Source organism: Barbatula barbatula (genome assembly GCF_947034865.1).
Source record: "Barbatula barbatula genome assembly, chromosome: 5".
In the NCBI taxonomy this organism is placed as follows: Eukaryota; Metazoa; Chordata; class Actinopteri; order Cypriniformes; family Nemacheilidae; genus Barbatula; species Barbatula barbatula.
Window position 1 is genome coordinate 11,417,236 of NC_136769.1, and position 21,312 is coordinate 11,438,547.

General features: G+C 36.5%; 2 protein-coding genes across 2 annotated transcripts; one reads left to right on the forward strand and one right to left on the reverse strand.

Annotated features, from left to right (window-relative positions):
* Positions 1–211: 211 nt before the first annotated feature.
* On the reverse strand, positions 212–7,878 carry cyth4a (cytohesin 4a). Its single transcript, XM_079455627.1, has 14 exons — positions 7,429–7,878; positions 6,975–7,035; positions 6,438–6,517; positions 6,188–6,252; positions 5,312–5,378; positions 4,716–4,834; positions 4,541–4,621; positions 4,322–4,434; positions 1,947–2,095; positions 1,690–1,801; positions 1,460–1,536; positions 1,314–1,385; positions 888–1,042; positions 212–636 (listed from the first exon to the last, which is right to left on the reverse strand). Exons 1-14 carry the CDS (start codon positions 7,534–7,536, stop codon positions 552–554), a joined length of 1,344 nt encoding a protein of 447 aa, XP_079311753.1. The 5' UTR covers positions 7,537–7,878; the 3' UTR covers positions 212–551.
* On the forward strand, positions 7,739–17,414 carry rac2 (Rac family small GTPase 2). Its single transcript, XM_079455628.1, has 7 exons — positions 7,739–8,271; positions 12,348–12,419; positions 12,504–12,621; positions 12,830–12,892; positions 15,444–15,603; positions 16,607–16,754; positions 17,019–17,414. The coding sequence occupies exons 1-6, from the start codon at positions 8,237–8,239 to the stop codon at positions 16,735–16,737; spliced, it is 579 nt and encodes a 192-aa protein (XP_079311754.1). The 5' UTR covers positions 7,739–8,236; the 3' UTR covers positions 16,738–16,754; positions 17,019–17,414.
* Positions 17,415–21,312: the final 3,898 nt, after the last annotated feature.

Below are 21,312 nucleotides of genomic sequence, written 5' to 3' on the forward strand. Positions count from 1 at the left end.
TGTTAAGACATTTTATTATTATTAATTATTTTTTATTAAAAGGTAAAAATAGAATTAAACTGAAAATGTGAAATTAGTGCGTTGACAAAATGTTTATATGTTCTCCTATTTGTAAGTCCCTTTGGATAAAAGCTTCTGCCAAATGAATAAATGTAAAATCCAAAACTGTATACTGGTCAAATGGAAAAACGTGCCAAGTGGTCCTTAAGCCTAAGGTTTTTAAAATATTTTATTCAAAACACTATACAAACTTTTTACATTTATTCTTACAAAGTGCCAAGTTACAATTATATTACAACGTTTAAAAAATAAGAGAGAGAAACATTCAAAGGGTGATTTTTACTGTAACAGTTCTTGTAGGTTTCAAATAAATACAAAAATGGTTCCTCGCAGAACTCCCAACCACAACAACACTGCTGACTAAGCGAGACCAATGGCTGTAACAGCATATATGCCTGGTGAGAATCATCATTCCAAACTGTTCCAATGGCTTGTGTCAGGTGTGTGTGCAAAAATCTGATCTATTGAGTTCAGCCTTTCATTCATCAGCCTTAGCCATGCTGTTCGTTATGGTTGATAATCTTCTTCTTGCGTGCAGATACCAGGTCATAAAAAGGATCTTTAGTGATGCAGGCTCTGCAAAAAAGAGAGGAAACAGATTGAGATGCTCTGGTTTTCTCAGTTCCTCTGTGAATGACAGCATTCATAATTGGCTACTTTGAAAATAATTTAATTGAGTGTGTGCATAGTTCCTCTTTCCCACAAATTCTAACCATTTGCTTACTCATAAAATATGCATATCAAAACCAATCTTAATTATTTTACTTTCAATTTGAACTGCCATGGTTTTTTTGTATGGTGCTGTTGAATGAGGAGATGTCAGGTACCTGATGGCCTGAATCCACTCTGCACATTCTTCAGCAGAAGCAGCACTTAGCTTGTAGGACTGGTGTTTGCCGACCACAACCCTTCCGTCTGTTTCGGTTTTACAAGCTTTTATTGTCTCCCCTTTGTGATGAGGGCTAAACAACTCCAAGCAGTACTGAACACACAGACAAACACACATTTCCAAAGAAGAAATGCATACATCATAGTTTTTAAAAGGTTACATTCCAGCCATACAGCTAACCATGCTTATTTAAATGTCATGCAGTATTATGAGACGCTGACTCATAATATGAGAGCTTATAAATCTAGATTGAGCACACATAGAAATAGTAATACACAGATGACAAATATACCAACAGCAACAGGTCTAACAGGGAAATACACTTAACATGACATATGTTAGATCATTGATAATGGAAGTGTACCTGTTTGTGTGTGTCTTCCATCTCCCTAACACTTAAATTCTCCAGTGGAATGATTCCCTTCGGTTCTTTGTCCTGGGGAGGAAAAGGATCCAAAATGACAAATTTTCATATTTTGTTTTGTTTTATGTAAAAAAAAGAGTACTTACAGTTGTATACTGGAAATAGTACAGACAGCCATCAGTCAAAATGAACCACCTCCTTTTCCAGGTTTTTATTCTACCACCTATAGATTAACCAGAATTGTTATGAACGTTCTGAATTAACACACAGCAAATTTAAAATACATACTAATTTGTTTTAATAAAATGAATCCAGGTTTTGCCTCAGCAATAGTTTTATTATACAACATCATAACCAGTTGAAATTGGTAACACACCCTCTTTTAGAAGCCATCCCTCTCGATCAGGATTGAAGAAGGTGTGAGTGAGGTCATTACCATCATCCTCTGGGATTTTGAAGGGTTCATTCTTAATGCTTTCATAAAGTTTCTAAACGTTCCCGAAAAGAGATTTTTTAAAAGAGAAAAGAGATAATTTGCGCTTATTTTAGATGACAACCTCAACGTTGAATTATCAGATGTGATGGTTTGGGTTTGGATTGTTTTAGATGTAAGGGCCTTGTGACCTCCCTCACCTGCAGCAGGTCATCAGGGAGATCTTCTCCATTGTTGATTCCTCTGTTCATGCTGATGAAACGCTCTATTGTGGTCTTGTCTTTTACATTGGGGTTGTGCAAGCTTGTGTTGAGCATGATGATTGCAAAAGAAAGGATGTAACAGGTGTCTGTAACAACCATGCACACACACACACACACACACACACACACATACACAAAACATATGTTATACACAGCAGTTTGTAGTGTCAGCAAGACCATTAAAATACAACAACTTTTTTGCAATAAATACTATATGTATATATATATATATATATATATATATATATATATATGTATATTTACGGTCCAAACTTTTAGAACACTTGAGTGAAATGTTTCTCATTGTCTCGAGGTCTGAAATTATAGTTTCAAAGAGAAAATACAGTGCAAACATACCCTCTTTTTCATAAAGTGTATTTGAAATGAATGACTTTGACTGAATAATGAAGAACTAGCAGCTAATAAGAGCACAGAATAGAATAGCTGCTTGATAAAATGCCAAGAGAACATTTCTGCAAATTCTAGCCAAAAGGAACTACACCGAAGATGGTAAAATAGTTTAAGTTTTTTTTTGGCGCAACATAAATCTTTAGCTATATTGTGCAGTTTAAAATAATTTGAAATTATTCAAGACTAGATTTTTTTATATTCTCCCTATGAGTGGAAACTTGTGCTCTGATATGACAGAGTTTGATCATAAACAATTGCAAACAGCACAAATGCAATGTTGCAGTTTTACTGCTGTTCTTTTTCAGCCGGTAGAAGTTTCTAAATATTTTATTTCAGATACAGCAAGACTATTGACTACTAAAGGCCCTAAAACTATATTTTACCAAACTACACCAACCGGTGATTTCTGCTTAGTAATATATGATATATTTCTGTTATTAAGCAATACATTGTGAAAGTCACAAGAGCTGCCATGCAAGAACGTGAACAGTTGGTTTAAGGGGCTTTGTGACTGAAATAGTTGTGAAGAGATCTGTGTTTTATCATGAATAAATCAGCATTATTTCAGCTAGCTTTCTTGTAGCTCAGTGGTAAAGGTCATGGGTTTCGATCCCAGGGGATTGCACATACTTGGAAACAAATGTATAGGATAATGAAATGTACGTCGCTTTAGATTAAAGCGTCTGCCAAATGCCTGTAATGTAATGTAAATCTAGCTTCAGCATTTGACACGCTTAAAAATAACATCATGAGATGTAGGTTAAAACACCCAAAGTATCATTTAAATCAGGAGCTCTCAACCTTTTGCAACTCATGGCCCACCAAGAACTGTTTAAAACATTTCCGAGGACCACCTTTCCAAACATGATAGTATGAACACAGAATTCAAAGAGTACACATACTCCACTGTTAATCTTTTATGCCAAACAGACGTAGTCAAGTAAGCTATATAGATGAAAACTGTTGTATAATCATAGAAAATACCTGGCAGGTCTATGCAGGGCTGTGATGGTGGCAGTTTTTTACCACCTCGGTGGTAATAGACAAATCAACAGCGGTTGTGCGGTGGTTTGGGAAATATATGTTATTATATATTATATTTTTATGATTATATTTGCGTGTAGCAACCATGTGACGAGTGGGAGAGAATTATGGACCCTATTAAAATACTTGAAATGGTTAAATAATTGAAATCCGTCCATATTGCGCAAATCCATCAGTGAAACGGCACACTACAGCGTATAAAATATTTAAATAAACATTAATCATTTAGGTTTTCATTATTTACTAAAGTTAAATATTAAATAAAAAAGCAATTGTTGCAGTGACAACTTTAGTCAGTCGCGTATTAACCCTACAGTCCTTAACAATTCCATTTGAAACAAACTGTTTAAACCTACCTTGGCTTGGTTTTGACATGCAGACATTTTATTATTTAAGTTTTATTACACTTAGCCTATATTTATCACAGTGACGTGCACTTCCGCCGGTGGCAGCTCACCACCGTCATGGCACTTTAGCACCTAGGTGCCGTCACAGCCTTTCTCACCACACACTTCGACGCTTTTGTTTGCTTTTCAGAAAACGAGACATTTTATATGTCATTTATACTTGAATATCGTAACGTGTTAGTAAAATCTGATGTTGTGACGTTATTGGTGTAGAAACATTACAATATAAATGTACACTTAGTTAATGCATCTTGACTCGACTTTAGTGTTTCTTTAACATGTTAATTCTTAAGACTTATTAAATCATTACAAACCAACAAAATGTGTCAACTTAAAAATAAACACAAATTAATTTGGCGGTAGTCTTCAACAGCCTATATGGCCCACCAGGTGGGGCATCGAGGTTTCCACCTGTTGAAAATCACTGATTTAAATGTAGTAGTAGCCTACCTGTGGACTGAAAAACCCCAGGGTTACAGGTGCAGTAGCGCAGAGCAAACGCCTCCATCATACGATCAATCTTCTGAGCCTCACCAGGCAGACGGAAACTCCACAGGAACTGCCTGGGTAAAAATCAGTCACAGTGGTAGCAAATCAGTCAGAATGTGTGATACGATGTCAAACGGTGTGGATGAAATGAAACTAGAAAAGATGGCCTTCTCTACTCACCTCAAAGCCTGGACAAGATTAAGGTTTGAGAACTCATGAAGGTCAACAAAAGCTTGCAGGATCTGAAGGTGGATCTCCTCCCTGTGGACAGAACCGAACATTTGCTTTTGTATTTTAAAAATCAGAGTAAAAAGTCAATATTAGCATTCTCCAGAATAATATATCATCCTCGTACCTCTCCCCTAAAAAGTTGCCGATAGCTGTTTTATTGAGGCCTTCCTCTTTGTAGAGGAACTCTGACACAGCCTCCGGTCTCCACTCCAATAAGTTATTATCTACTAAGTACTGAAAACCCTGAAAATAAACACGCAGTTAACCTTATGGTAAAAACCCAATTTTATTCTACCACAGACCTCTGGCATCACTGCAAACCAACCATTTGTTGACAAACAGCTAATAAGAAGTATCATACAAGGGCAAGCATTTTCTTTGTCTAATAGTCAATCTGGAATTACATTGATTGTTCACTGAAGCGTAAAAGTGTGAGATACACGCTGACGTTTCAAATTGTGGAATATAATTCACACTGTTTATAATTCACCATTTTTTAATACAGTGACCTGTGACTACATAGAAAATTATATGTGGCTTCAGGCTGCATGTTCTGCTGAAAACACAGGATGTGGTATATGCATTCTCTGTCTTTCTCCACCCACTCTTCCTCTAGCCTACTTAAGCTCGATCTCCAAGCTGTGTCTTTACATGCATTGCTTTTATCCTCTTTGTCTTACAGCCAAATACTTCTTAGACCAATCATAGTGCATACTGTACCTTCTTTGGGTCCATGTTAAATTTTTTTTTTCCACATTGGATCCTCTTGTTCTTCATCACATTTTTACTAGGGGGAAATAACTGGTTTAAAAACTGGTGACAAAAATAAAATACAATCATCAATACATATCCATTGTGTTTATGTGTGCTTAGGTGAATCCTTGTGTTGATGCACAAATAGATGAGTTGTGTTATGGTGGACATATATAACCTGTCTCATCCTTTTTGTCCCTAACATGTAGAGTTAGCAATGTGACATCTAGGGCTAAACCTCTTCTTGTAAAATTAAACCAAGAAACAGGAACCAGATACAAGCCCACGCACTGTGCCAGTGTGCTGCTTTCATGCTAGAATTACATCATATGAACATACTGCAGATGCAACTGTGCATGCAAAATGTCATACATGCACACAAGGCATTAAAAGCACACCGAACACTCTGATCAAGTGTTAATGAGCCACATCAATTTGTTTTGTCTATGAAATGCAACTGTAAAGGCCCTCAACTGTGAATCGCACTATATATTTTTTTCATTTAGCTCTTACAGACATATTAGAGTTAATAGGTTGAATATGTGTTAAGAATAAGTGTGTAATTTGATCACAGACACTCCAATGTGCGTTCTTTCTAGTCAGTTCAACCATCACTTTAGTGTATTTTACCATTAATCTAAGCAGTAATGACAAACAACCACAGTGGCATATCACTGATGTGATGATAATAAAAGTGGATTTTAAAACAGCTGATGATTAAACAAATTAAAACCGTACAGCAAAATGTTCTGTAGGGAATTGAAAACTTAGTTGTAACATGTATCGATACTTTCTCTTGCTACCATGGTAATGCAGCAAGAAATGACAGTGGTTAATACTCACTTCTCTTCATCAGCTTCCATTGTTTGAATTTCTGTCACCATGTTTTCGATCTCCAGCCTGAGTTTCTGTCAGCCAGAAATAATGTTATATAGTTTATATAGGATGACCTGCAGCATGCAGATACTGTAAAATTCTTCCAACGTCACATACATTAGTTTTGCATTTCTTATTAGACATGAAATGTGGTTTTATTTATTAAAATTAACATGAGGAAGAGTTTTGTGTTGAATTTGACTGTAATGGCATATACCTGAATATCATCAAGAATGACATGCTTGTGATCATTGACTTCAATCTGCTTCTTTTCTATTGGAGTTAAGGTTGAAGGTGCTAAAGATATGATGCCATAGGAACAGAAATACATCCACATTAAGCAAGCATCTCATATCACATCCCAATTACCATTAAGAACTAAAAAGGGTATATTTATACCAATTTTATATTAGTCGAATTAGTTTTCTTCATTTACATCTTTATGTTTATTTGTAATGTATTAGACTGTGCAACTGTGTACTCGTGGGGGAGAGGAAGGGGAACAGGAATCGACTCGAATTTGGGTCGCAGGAACAAAGCCCACGAGAATAGGGGCAACGATTACAACTGCAGTCCAGCATTTTATCACTGATTGCTGACGTATAAAAGCGCATTATTCGGTTTAATAGATGTTGACATGATACAAAAGTTTAGATGATAGTATCACAAGGGTCCAACAACTATGCTCATAGACCGAATTTATGAAGCAGCATCAAAACAGCAAGCAAAGAATAAAGCAAATAGCACATCTTACCTTTTCCCCAGAGGAAACTGTCCTTTCTTTGGGATCCCATGTTGACTGTGTTAGAGGGATGCTGAGATAAAACAGTAAGATCAGGGTCAAATATTACAACCCTTTAAAAGTGCTGCATGCTGCTATTGCTATATTTCATAACTAGTAATCACATCAACACATATTATGATTTTCATATGTCATGCATTTTTCAGCATAGCCTATGCATTATAACACTGCAACATAAAAGTTAATACAAAAAACGAATCCATCAGAAAAATCATATATATTAAAGAAGTATATCAGCAAAATTAATAGGCTAGAGTAAATATTCTTTTTCCGAGACTGATAAGACTGATATAGAAAACCCTGCAAATGTGTAGCCTGTAACACATGTTACACAAAAACTATAAAGTATCAATAAAGGAATAATGTCTTGCCAAACCTTAGAAAACCCATAACAAAAACATCGTACCTTCATATGTATAACTGTAAGCAGGCAGTCGCTGTCAGGCAGTAAGAATCTCAATGAAACGGACAGAGAAGCGCCGAGTCTCGCCGACTGAACTGACGTCACAGCCATGAATGACAGCTGAACTCTGAATTCAAGTCAACGTGTCTTCATCAAACTTATCTGTTCTGAGCATCACACTAATAAACGAGACTTCGCAGAAACCTTTATTACTAGCAACGAGACTTCGCAGAAACCTTTATTACTAGCAAGACAATTTATAGAATTTAAACTCACACTTATGTTCTTTGATGGTTAACTATTTCATTTACAAATATGCATTTCTATTCAGAGAGTTCGTGAGGGTTTTCAAAATAAGCGACTTGCGGTTTTAGGTCACGCATTTAGTCTGCGTGGGGGAATTAAACCCATGTTTTTTTTCTCGCTGCTAACGCAATGTTCGACCAATTGAGCAACAGCATCACTCATGTTTATCTATTTATACAATATAACTAGCAAAGTTTTGTACAACAATTGTAACACATTTACGCCCTCGTGTGGCCTTTATGGTGCCTTGCACTTTGATGAAGAGCGTATGGGTGCCTCAGAGTAAAGTTAAATACTTCCTCGTATCGACACAGACGCGTTTAAAACTGTCACAACCACATGAGCGTGTGAGCAAAGAAGGAAAGAGCGAAGAGTGGGGGAGCGATAGAGAGAGAGAGAGAGATACCGACATTGAAGAAGCAAATCTGTTTCCTGTATTGAAACTTTGTTCTGTAACAGTTGCTTTATAGCGACAGCCGGCAAAAGTTTTAAAAAGGAACGCAAAATGCAAGCGATCAAGTGTGTTGTGGTCGGAGATGGGTGAGTGAAGGGATTCTTAAATACATTTTGATACATATATCTGTTTATAATCATTTTTCAAGGGTGTTGTTTGTTTGTCGATGGTTTGTTGTTGTTTAGTGTTGCATATTTATTCATGTGTGGTATTTTAACTGCTGTATTTACTTAGGCTATACAGTTGTTTTAATTTCCCCATTTTTAATGTTTAAGTCACGTGAGTTACAGAGTAGCCTACATGACTTAATATAGCCCTACGGCTCAAAATATATATTTTCCTTATTCATCTCTGTAAATTTTAAAGATCAAAAACATAAAGTTGATGTAGATTTTACAATAGTCACTTTAAACAGGTTTTGAGAATTTCCATTCATGTATAGCAAAAATGACAGAGATGTGCACTGTTTGGCTGACGTAGGTTGCACAGATATTTAAGGGCTTGTCATCAGCTTCTCTTTACGGGAAAGTAAATTTAAAAAAACAGAACACATACTGTCTTAATTGCAGTGAGGTTTTGAGATTGCAGGAAGTTAAGTGCATTGCAAGTGATTTTGATCGACAAAGGAAAGAGCACATGGGTCAAGTTTCTGTGGAGGAAGTTTTTCATGCTGTATGGTTTCTTTATTCTGAGTGACAAAAGAATGATGAGAATGTCATTATATCATATCAAATCTCTCAAAAGACATATCATTAGAGTGTAAACACCTCGGTTGTTTCTAGTTACCCAAATGGAATTTCCGTGAAGCGTTCACCATATCAGTACCAGGAATACAACTGGTTTTATCAACTGTTTTAATCCAATTATCATATCAGTTTTGTCTTGCAGTCAAGGCAGCATTCCCACCTCTACAGTGTTTTCAATTACAAGAACCACCTAAACTTTTCAAATAATCTAGATAATATAAATTATATTATTTGTGCTCTTTCTGTTTGGTAATGTGAAGCCTTTAAAACTGATAAACAATTTAAGTGTTTCTAGACAATGTTGTTTCTCAGGCAGTGATGATTCAAGATGGAGGATGAGGTGAATTTGATGTTGAAACATGTGAGTCTGAAACACACTTCAATGTCAAAGGCTGTTTTTATAAAGTAGGAGGGGGATTTTCAAAGGAGTATATATATGAAGTTTTCATCTGGCGACATCACTTCGTCTCAAGTGCTTTATTTAATGCTGTGACACATTAAAGCAATGGCGTTGCAAATGAATTATAGGACCAGAATGAGAAGAGTATGTTGCTTCTGCAGTTTTACACAGGATGTTATCATGTAGACCGTAGGTTTAAAGTAAATAAGTAAAAAAAAGTGTTACTGTGGACATATATCTAAGGCGAGTTTCAATTCGTGACTATGAGAGCATTGTACATTGGCCACTTTAAGCCCAACATTAAAGTGTCAAAAGGCAGCCGGCGAGAATTGGGTAGGATGGTTGCTTTCTCTTATAGGATATCCTGTTTTAACCCTGTGCACAGTTCTCCATTTTGAAACTGTTAACTTCCTTTAGAGCGATTTTGATGCTGTACTATAATACAGGTTCCTCATAGTACTGGACTTAAAAGAATAGTTCACTTTCAAAAATTAAAATTCTGTCATCATTACCTCACCCTGTTGTCATTTCAAACCTGTGTGATTTTCTTTCTACTGCAAAACACCAAAGAAGATATTTTGAAGAATGTTGGTAACCAAAAACCAATGTCAAGTCAATGGGGACCAAAGGTTTTCTGTGACAAAAGGGCGTGTCAATAATGACAAAGTTTTATTTGGAAGGTGAACTATTCCTTTAACATCATAAATGTGATGCACCTTAAGAGGTTGAGCCTGTTGGATTTAAGAATAACATTTCGCAGGTTTATGTGTTGTCTTCGATTGCATTGATACATTTTGGTTGAAAAAGGTGCATTGACTTTACAGTTACACACCGGGTGTGCTATGGTGAAACATGCCTTTAATTGAACCCTGATCATGGTATCGCTTGTTCTCAAGTTTTCAGAATTGCCTTGATTTCCGGGTAGACATGTTCTATCCTACTGTCATTTATGACACCCTTCCGTGTATTCGTTTACGTGTCTCTCTGAAGCTGTCAGCATCGCTAAGGTGAATGTGATGGTTTACAGTTTCACTGATGTCATTTTCACAGATCTGTAACACATAGCACAAGCAAACGTACATGGATGATCATAAAGCCTTTGGTTTGTTTTAGGATTGACACAATTGCAGGAAACATTTGAGTGTAATGAAACGGAGAAAAGACAAAGAAGTTTCAGCTACCCAGGGAGCATTTTCAAAGACACACTTCAAAAAGAGGCTTGCTGTCATTCTTCCTGGCAGACACCGCCCAACTTCCTGTCATCCTGTCACGACAATGCCAGGCCCCATACTGAGCTCTCTTTCGCTCTTTTCTCCCCGCATCTATCTTTCTCTCTGTATCTGAATCACAACACGACTTCAAAGAGCTTCAGAAAGCACCTCTTTACACTGATTAAGATTTTAGCCTGCTGCCTCAAGTGTGTACTGAAATTTGTGTAGATCGCAATTTATTGTAGTGTGCTGGGTCATGTCAGGCATGTTTGATTTCTGCTGTTCAGTGACTGAATTCTGGATATTGTTACATTTCAGCTTTTTCTTAATAAGGTTTTATGGCAAGTACAATCAATGCACAACTTTTAATGTTCAGTGCTCCACAGCCTATCCCTTGAATCAAGTGCACACAAGTCTAGAGAACTCTTGAGTTGCATGTGGTTGTGGTGTGTGCTTTTGTATTGTATAGTTTCTACATTGATGTGAATGCACAAGTTCTAGAAACAACAGGGATGAGACTAGTTAGGATAGCTGGTGGTTATGATGTGACTGAACGTGCGTAGCCTGATGTTTGTGTTTTTGGCCTTGCTCTTGAGTGCTGGTGCTGTTTTGTGATGCAAGAGAACCGTAGCCAAAGGCTCCTGAATCCATGCATTCCACATTCTCACATGCATGCAGCAACATGCACTTCACTGGAATCTTTCTTTCCTACCCTCCCAGCGTTTTTATGTATAAGTGACCTCATTTCATACTGCATGTCATCCTGCCATTTTTACACTACAAACACATTTGTCCTGAAATTTAATTGTTCTGTTTGTAGTCATAGATCTGAACTATATATAGCATCACAGTGATTTCAACGTGACCGTAGATTTTACTTCTAGTTGTCTGAATGCATTTTTGAGTACATCTTTTATTAAAGCAACAGAAAAAGAACCCTCAGGGCAAAATAATTTAGAAGACATTAAAATGTGCATGAATAAAAAATACAGCTCTGCACATAAGTATGGGATTTTTAGGAGCAGCACGTTTGTTCAGCTCAACATTCTTCAGATCAGTGAGGACACAGATATTTAGCTTTCATGTATGGAAATTCTTTATGTGGTCAGGTTTTGAAAATTCAGAGTATAATCCATGTTTTTGAAGAAGGGAGCATTAAAACACCACAAGAATGTTCTTTGTATTAAAAAATTAAAGGGTGGGTCTACACCTGTTGTTATATGAGGATGGTTACAGTACACCACCTATAGCACACTTTGATGTCATTTTAGCAACAATGTACAACCGTGGAGAAAATTATTCATTCCCGTCCAGTGTTTGTTGAATTTTAACTAAATCAAACCTCAGGAGTGACATGATGTTATCCAATAGTAATGTGTAAGACTGACAGTATGACAAGACACATGAAAACTGGGATCGAGGTTGTCACATAAAATTTTCCTATGTACAAATATTTTTGTATTGCTTAAAAGTGAATATGAACTTGTTTTCTTTGCAGTATTTTTGGTCTGAAAAATACGGATTATTTTTTTCTGTTACTTTCACCTGTTTTTCCAGTTTTTATTTTCTGCAAATAAATGCAAATACAAAGATTATTTATTTGAAATTTGGGAGAAATCTTGTCAGTAGTTCACAGAATGAAACAAAATTATAATTTTTCCTAAACACCTATAAATATTAAATTCAGAAAAGCTGAAAAGAATTGTGTAATGGGATTTTTCCACAGCTGTATATGACAGAAGGTACATCTGTGTTGTTTATTTTTCAGCATACTGTACTAAAAGATTTCTGTTTGTTTGTTTCAGAGCGGTGGGAAAGACCTGCCTTCTCATCAGCTACACTACTAATGCATTCCCTGGAGAGTACATTCCCACAGTGTGAGTACTACAGAAAATCTTTTTAGCGGTTTATTTTTGTTGTTCATGTTGTTCATGACATTCATAAGCTCAATCCACTCTCAGGTTTGATAACTACTCAGCAAATGTAATGGTGGATAGCAAACCAGTCAACCTGGGTCTCTGGGATACAGCTGGACAGGAAGACTACGACAGACTTCGGCCACTGTCCTACCCGCAGACGGTATGCTGTCACATATAAGTGTTTTCATCCAAAGCGATTTATTTTTTGTTGTTGTTTTTTGAGTATTTATGTAACCTGGGAACAAACAAAAAATCCTTTGCACTTCTAGCTCAATGCGCTACCAGTGGAGCTATAAAAACAGCGCACGTTTCGCAAGTTTTATTTATTTATTTATGATTAAATGAAGGTCTTTTGATGTGTTTTGCAGGATGTGTTTCTCATCTGTTTCTCCCTGGTGAGCCCAGCATCTTTTGAAAACGTCAGAGCAAAGGTGAGTCCTCATGCATAGATCATTGTAGATCTTTACGGAATACAAATGGTCTCACATGCTTTTCTTGGCTATGCGAAAGGACCCTGTGTTTTGTTTATAAACACTTGCTCTGCATTGCACTAGACACTAGATTCCACTGTGTATTTATCCTTGATGCGTTGCAAACTTTCACTGACTCAAGCATTGAGATTTACTAAAGAGAACTGGTCATATAGGGTACCTGATTCCAACATCAGTCACTGTAAAAATGCTTCGGCCTTGTTAGCATTCAGGTATTCACAAAGCGAAGGCTGAGTTTTATCGCCGGCATTTTTTTCCAAGTCAAAAGCTTCATTTAATACATTCATTCGAAATAAAATCCTATGTCTATTTATACATTGAAAATGTGCCTTACACCCACAAAACCCAGAGCGAGCATAATAACGATGCAAGCAGTTCAGATGACCTTGGCCTGTTCTCCATTAGGTGCAAGTGTACAGTAGATGCCATAACAGATACACCACTAAGTGTCCCGCTAAAGTTACCATTTTATGGTTTCAACCTGACAGAGAGCATTTTGAAGAGTGATCCTAAAAGGAAGGACTGTCTGAAGTCAAAATCTCTTGAGTTTAGTGCTGTAAGAAAATCCATTTAGTGAACTACAGAGCAGGAGGGATAGAAGTGTGATACGGTCCATAAGAGCTCAAGTGATGTAGAAAGATCCAGGTATTTGGAGGAATGTGACTCTGGGTTGTGTTACTAGGATTTTGTATAGTAATGGTAGTATTTACTTCCTACAGCAATTGCTTGAACAAGAAAAGTTATAAAGTCGAAAAAGAGATGCTGTCCCTGCTCTTATTAAAAGAGTATTGTTTGGACAAACAACATGGACACCATTCAGTCTTTGAAAGGACTCACAAGGAATAGGTCTGACTTTACATCAAAGTACAGATGACAATAGATAGGTAGAGCAGGCGTTATGTGATTGGTTTACATGCTTGCTTTGAACAGAATATCATCTTCAGTTGTTAGGGAACCAAATTAGTTTTCTAGCTTTGTTAGTCCACAATCAGACTCTATGTCTGGCTATGTAGAAATATAGATATACCGGATAGGATAAGGACAATCTGAAACAAACTTGGTATTGTAAAGTTGAATTTGTAATGCTAATTGCGAAACGAATTGAAAATAAAACTGATTAGGACTGATAAAAAATGTTAAAACTTTGGCATATTTAACTGGCATTCATTTTTTAAAGATAAAGAACAAAGGCTGGAAATAAAAGTGAAAGAAAGAAGTTTCCTTTAGTTTTTGCTTTTATGCTAGAATTTATCGGTGCTCATGCAGCATATTTAAGAGAGAGATGGAATGAAAAGCAAATAGTTTTTGATATCAACAATTCCAGAAACCTTTGAGGCTTAATCCACGTCAATTTACAAATTTAACTCTCAATCAAAGACCTTCAAAAGCTTTCTCTAGCCTCCCGGTACTTTCCTTTATTATTTGTACTGTATATTCTCAAGGAGTAACCATGGAAACGCTGCCCTTATGCAAATGCAGTCTTGATAGATTGTGCGAGGTTGAGGAGACAAATTAAAATCTATTTAAAGAGGGGAGGAAAACGCGTAGATGGGGTGGTACAGGAGGGCTGTGGGAAGTCACATGGGCTGTGCTAGCAAAATCCACGCTCTTGAAGCAACCTGTCATGAAGAAGTTACGTACTCAGAAATCACTCCTCATTACCGGCGCGGGCTGATAGAATGCGAAAATGGGGCACTGCCATAATGGTTTGCTTTGACTGCATTAGAAAGCGAGGCTCAGAAAACTGCATCAAAAACGCCTGTCAATGCCACTGGAGACATGCTGATCTCTGATGAAGGCCACCATTTTGTGTCTGTCAGCCCTTTTGAACTCTTTTATTAATAGGCTTGAAGACAGAAAGCAAAAACACTGTTAGTTTCATACAAAAGCCCACGTACAGATCATACAGAAGCCACATCTGATCTATAGAAGGTAATCTATTTACCAGTAGATCAGACGTGGCATCGTCAAGGAACAGACACATGCTCATTTTAAAACCTGAGTCATGGATGAGCTGCTTTTGTCCTGAGAAGATATTTCTTTCCTTTTTAAGTGTTTTTTAAATGATATGTTGTGTGCATTTACAGCGTTAGTGTTCAGTTCATCAGCATTCTTAAAACTATAAGGATCGTTTTTAATTTCCTGGACTTGTAACAGACCTGATTATTACCTTTTTAACTTCTATGTTTTAAACGATGTTTACCTTTAAAAATTCTTCATGTCTTTGGATGTCAAGGACTCTGTGGGCTTAGAGATTATTTTGTGGTTCAAGTACTACTGTGCGCATTGACTGCTCAAGTTTCTGCTTTGTGTGTGGAAACAATAATGTTTGGGAGTTTCAGATTTAAAAGTGCATTTCACAGAACATCTCTTTTATCGGATATGCACTGAACAAAATGCAACTAATAAAATGCCTTATAGAAAACCTTTAACACAAACTTGTAGAGAAACCCAAATAACCTTTATTGGTTTGCTATTTTGCTCCCTCTAGTGGTACCCGGAGGTGAGGCACCACTGCCCTTCCACTCCAATAATTCTTGTTGGCACCAAGCTCGATCTGAGAGACGAGAAGGAGACCATTGAAAAGCTAAAGGAGAAAAAACTGGCACCAATCACTTACCCACAGGGTCTTGCATTAGCCAAAGAAATAGGTAAGATGGTGAACTTTAAAGGGATACTTTACTACCAAATCAAGATTTTCCCATGTTTTACTCACCCTCAAGGCATCTTAACTGAATATGGTTTTCTTCTTGAAGAATAATGCTGTCGGAGTTATAATGTCACGTATTATTCTTCTTCCCAAGCGGTAGAATGGGTGTTGACTTTTTGAACGTCCAAAAAGTGCATCCATCGATCAAAGAACTGCTCGACACAGCTCTGTGGTCTTAACAAAGGTCTTCTGAAGCGAATCGATGCGTTTGTTTAAGATAAATATCCATATTAACAGTGATATTAACGTTGATGTCTAGCTTCTGTCATCTCTCGATTGCGCATGAACCAGAGGCTTGTTTTTTCGGCAAATGGTGGTGACGAAAACTCCCGTCAGAGTAGACGCTATCCTATTGGATCAAAATGAAAAATGCAGCGTTCGTCACCAGGTCATTCGACATCTGCCGGAAAAAGTAAAGAATAAAAATTTAATTGTTTACTGCAGACCTTATTTCGTGCGATTTACCAAAAACCCATTAAAAAAGCCCATAGACTTTGGAGCGATGGAACCGGAAATGCTTTTATGGTTTTACATACAAAAATGCGTCATCTCTGAGCCTCCCTGTTGCGCTGTGTCTTTGTAGCATATAATAAAAACGCTGTCTCGGAATACACAAAATTACAGATTTAGATGCAAATGCAATAGGTTCTCAGTGTGATTCGTACTAGCATTTGGGAGAACACATGGGCTAGTCCTCCTACACACATAGATATGACAGATGGGTGCACACCTAATACACCCAGACATCTGGTACCAAGTATCCCACTCAAAGGGTCTATGTAATGCAATGCTCCAGTATGCTTCACAACAACGCTGCATATTAAAAAATTAGCTATATTGATATAATGAAAACACTACATTAGTTCACAAATAAATTATTTTAAGCTTGTTTGTTCCTTCTAAAAACTAAAATTGTATGTGTACTTGTGTTTGTGTGGGAACAGATGCAGTAAAATACCTGGAGTGTTCTGCTCTTACTCAGAGAGGTCTGAAGACAGTGTTTGATGAAGCCATACGTGCTGTGCTCTGCCCACAACCCACCAAGGTCAAGAAGAAGGGGTGTCTGCTGCTCTAAGTCTACATGACACATTTGTGAGTGTGTGTGTTGTTTCTAAATTCTTCTCTTGAGAAATGGACAGAGTAAGAGAGAGGGGACAAGTGCATGCATACAATCTCAGATGCCCCCTCAATTACAGGGAAAGGCTTTTTTTCTGAAGTTACTTTCCAATTGACGCGATTTACAGACGAGTTTTCAGGTGGAAGTTCAGGACAGTAATTTCGATTCATGTCCTTTATTTTTTTTTAAGAAGATGTGAAGAGATGCACAAAGTGACCTTTTATTCTTTCTGCCTTCAGATTCTTCACTGTAACAGCGGTACTAAAGAAATCTACTGGTTTTCTTCGACAACCAAAAGTGTTGGTGGAACTTCACAAAAGTTCTCTTTGTAGCTCAACACAACTCTTGAAACCATCATAGTAATACCATCTGAAATAATATTTTTAAAGTGTAAAAAAACCAAAGTATTTAATCAAATATATAGTTACTGATGTTCTATGTAAATTCGTGCTTGCTGTAGTTGATGTGGACAGTGTTTTGTTTGAAAGGATCACATTTTTGCTTTCCATTCTATTTTCTGAAACGGGAATACATGGTGTATGTGATGGTATTATTTTACACCTCTGAATCACATTCACATTTAATACATGCATAGTTACTTTTAGGAAATGGCAAAAATAAACTGTACAACCCTTAATTTCTCTCTTTTAACTCTTTTAAATCAATAGGCAAACAATTTCACTTCTCATTACATTGCTGACAGGGTAACACCGTAAGTCACTACTTAGGCTGACACTCTTTTACATTATCCATACCCTTGCTTCTTTATTAGCCTTGATGACAACATGCCAAACGTTGACTTCAATAGGACTGTGATGAGCGAACTTCAAAGTGCTGCCATTTACTGCAAGTCTTGATGTGCCGCCATCCTTCATCTCTATTATGGTTGATCTTGTTTTTGCAGAGTATACATTGTAGAAATGTTGTCAGTTTTGTCAGCTCGATCAATGTGGTAACATCTAGATTAACTGGTTTAATTGACAAATTCTATTTCAGATTATTCACAGAATTAGTTTACATAAAAGTAATTCTGAAGGGTTTCCTCAGGTTTGAAAAACATCCTATATTAATACATAACAGCCTATATAAATATATAATTTTACAGTAAAATCATGCCTGTAGCTATGACACCTTCTGATACCACGTTACATGTTTTGTATAATGGTATAAAACTTAAACTTTACAGTAGATTGCACAATTAATTGAGTCTTTACATTAATGTGTATATTTATTTATTTTTTGCCTGGGTAGCTATAAGACAATCGTGTCACCTGTTTCGCCTACACATTGTGATTAAATTGACTTTTACTTTTTCTAATTAAACACTTCAGTACCCATTTAAAGTTTGTATGCCAGTGAAAACGCTTTGGGGTGACATATCCAAGGGCATGATTTTACTGTGAAATTCTAAAGTATCAGTCTGTTTAAGATTACTTCAAAATGAGCAGTGAGTCACTTTTCACTTTCTTGAACTTTTAAATAGGTAGCAATTTAATGTAGTTCTAAATCCACCAAACCAGACATTACTTAAATGATTTCTTCTTTTGTTTACGGATGAAAATATAAACGGTTTTGAAATATGATGCCGAGTAAATGGATAGATTTTTTATTTGTCGGGAAACTATTGTTTTCCAAAACAACATTCAACTGCAACTTTTAAAGGGTAACATGTATTTCTGTAGCAGAACATAAAATACATTTTGAAGAACACAGATAACCAAATTACAGGCCCCTTATTGACTTTAAATGTATGGACACCACTAAAGTATTTCTCGGAATACCTTCAAAAGATAAAGTTGCATGTTAAGAAATGTACATGAATGGCAGTATTTTTATTTCTAGCTAACACTATCGCTTGCCATCAGAAGGTGATGTTTGCTGGATGCTATCCTTGAATGAATCAACACCTCAAGGTAGAACATCTTTTTTCTGTATACTTCAAAGTATATATTATAGTAAATCACAGAGAAATTGCTATGACTCACTCATCATGACTTACAAATAAAGCGCTTAAAGAGTCGGCGATGGGGGTCAGTGCAATGGCCAACGAATAAAATCTGATATGTGAAAGAAGATGAGGAAGGGAAAGAGAGGCACACAAATACAATCAAGTGGAGTCAAGAGAGTTCAGCTTCCATGCAGCATTCCAAGAGGCTATAAATTATGTGGCGGCATGTGTGAAGGCAAACAGACTTATAGGGGCCAAGCTGGGCTCATGGATCTCGTGAGGTATTGTGTTATCTTCAGAATCCTTCAGATCACTCGAATGTAATGAGGCTAGAGAGTCATCTCAGCGAAAACACAAGCCGAATATCAATCTGCGTCATTGTTCTGAGCAGAAAGGAACAAATAAGAGGGCTTCTGGGTAGTAAGCTCGATGGATACGCTGCGTAAATTCACAGAGTCTGATGGTCTGTGACAGATCTCTCACTCTCATTTCCAGCGTTCCACTTGCACTGCAATTGCAGTTAATGAAATAATCGATTTTGATACAAACAGCAATCAATCAACATCAAACTTCATACATCAGAAATTATATGAAGCTGATTCGGGGCGATTCAAAAATCGCGTGCATATTCCTTATCTTAAATGTAGACCTGCGACTCAAATAGGCGACGCGATCGGGATGCGCAGGCATGCCATGCAGTGCGCCGCAGGTCATGTGACAAGAACCAAGCAGCCAACCCAGTACCTCAGATGCAATAGAAGCTGGCTGCAGCCGATGGGATTTTTTTATGCTTTATTAAATCAATGCCAAACAAGAGGTATTACACATTCAAGTCACATTAACATTCGTTGCCAGATAGAAACGAAAATAGAAAAATGAAAGAAATAGAATAACATTCATTGCTTTTTAGTTTTTTGTTTGTTCCAAGAGATCTATAGCCGATGGGGCGAGTGGAGCTCCACTCAAAAGCGAAAATACGTCATCGAAACCCGTGCGGATATACGACCTAATTCTGACCTCAACCCGGAAATAACTTATTAAAAGGCGCTGTTATAATGGCAATAAATACTCGTAATGTTTTAAAGATACAAAATGATTGTTTAAATGTTATTAAATACTTTTAATGTTACAATATCCAGACATTGCTTCCAGGTTTATATTTAAAAAGTAAACATTATAATAGTTAGCAGTGAACAATAAATTAAACGTCAAATAAATAAAATTTTTATAAAAATGGAAAATGTGAACACAAATAATTTAGGAATTGAACAAAATAACATACAAAATAACCACAGTAAAATATTGAATAATTACTATATATGTATACTACAACATTTATCATGCCTCTAATTGCTTCGTGTATCAATTACTGCCTACTTTTAATTAATTGTTGTCATCGTTGTCCATTATTTGTACCTATTATTCGTGAGAATCCACTATATGGAACCAAGTTCAGTGATATGTTATGGACATTCAACAGAATAAATAACCACGTTGCCGTAGTCGAGAATAAAACACAGACATGTCGATTGTTTTTGAGTTGTATTTGAATAATCAAACAAAACATCCAAGGTAATATAGTTTAATTTAGCGTATTATACAAAACAAATGTTTTTCACCGTGTAAATGTCTTTGTAATTGTAGACATTTTCAAATAAAATGTTCTTTTATTAATCCGATAATACCGTCGGCAGTAAACATGATGTATGTGATATAGTAAAACAAATAACACTGCCTTGCATTATAAGTATGAAATAGCAGTATATAGTCATATAGCAAAGACGATGGTTTTGGTTTTGACTACCTTAAATTATTTCACATTAGCGATGTGCACACATAAAGCCTAAATTAGCTTGAAAAGCCCGAGTTTTAACAGTTCCGTATGACAATAAATAAATTGTCATGTCTATAACCACCTTTAACGTAAACGTTTCTGTAAAATATGTATAAAAAGCCCATATTGCATTATTTGTGAGCTTTATGCGCGATTTTATGCGCGATTAGGTCTACGTCCCTGCCAAAGTATTGTAGTCACTTTTAGCAACCACCGTTTTTAAGACACAATGGCTTTAACAAATCCCAAGCGGTTTATAATTGTTGTGTTTTATGTCATAGAATAAAACGTGGAAATATTTAGAAGTTTTGTTCACCACAGACCTTATTTCGATTAATCAAAAACACATTAAAAAACCCATAGACTTTGGAACGATGGAACCGGAAGTCCTAAAATGCTAACTTGATTCCAGGTTTTGCATATAAAAATACGTAGTTTCTTAGCCTCCCTATATAGACAAGTTCAGTGAAGATGGAGACACATATGATCATAAATCTAATAGCTGGGTTATTGTAAGGTATTTTCAGTGCATATAATCCATATCCATACCTCGTCTCAACGGCTATTGTGGCCCATGGTTGCTTAGCGACGACAGATGCCAAGTAGAACTGAAAGTAGTACGGCTCGCGTTTTATTAGATGTGTTTTTTTAGACACAAAATGTGAATCTCCCCTAACGTTGTATTTATACTATTTCACTGGCCATTAAAACCAGACTTTGCTATGAAGTCTGAGTTTCAGCGTCAACCACT

Excerpts from the sequence above, each read along its gene's own strand:
- cyth4a (XM_079455627.1), bottom strand. The coding sequence starts at position 7,536 with ATGGCTGTGACGTCAGTTCAGTCGGCGAGACTCGGCGCTTCTCTGTCC. Across the intron at positions 7,036-7,428 it reads TTACAGTTATACATATGAAG|CATCCCTCTAACACAGTCAA; the intron begins GTACGATGTTTT and ends GTTTTATCTCAG. Across the intron at positions 4,835-5,311 it reads TTAACATGGACCCAAAGAAG|GGTTTTCAGTACTTAGTAGA; the intron begins GTACAGTATGCA and ends GTTTATTTTCAG.
- rac2 (XM_079455628.1), top strand. The coding sequence starts at position 8,237 with ATGCAAGCGATCAAGTGTGTTGTGGTCGGAGATGG. Across the intron at positions 8,272-12,347 it reads TGTGTTGTGGTCGGAGATGG|AGCGGTGGGAAAGACCTGCC; the intron begins GTGAGTGAAGGG and ends TGTTTGTTTCAG. Across the intron at positions 12,893-15,443 it reads TTGAAAACGTCAGAGCAAAG|TGGTACCCGGAGGTGAGGCA; the intron begins GTGAGTCCTCAT and ends TGCTCCCTCTAG.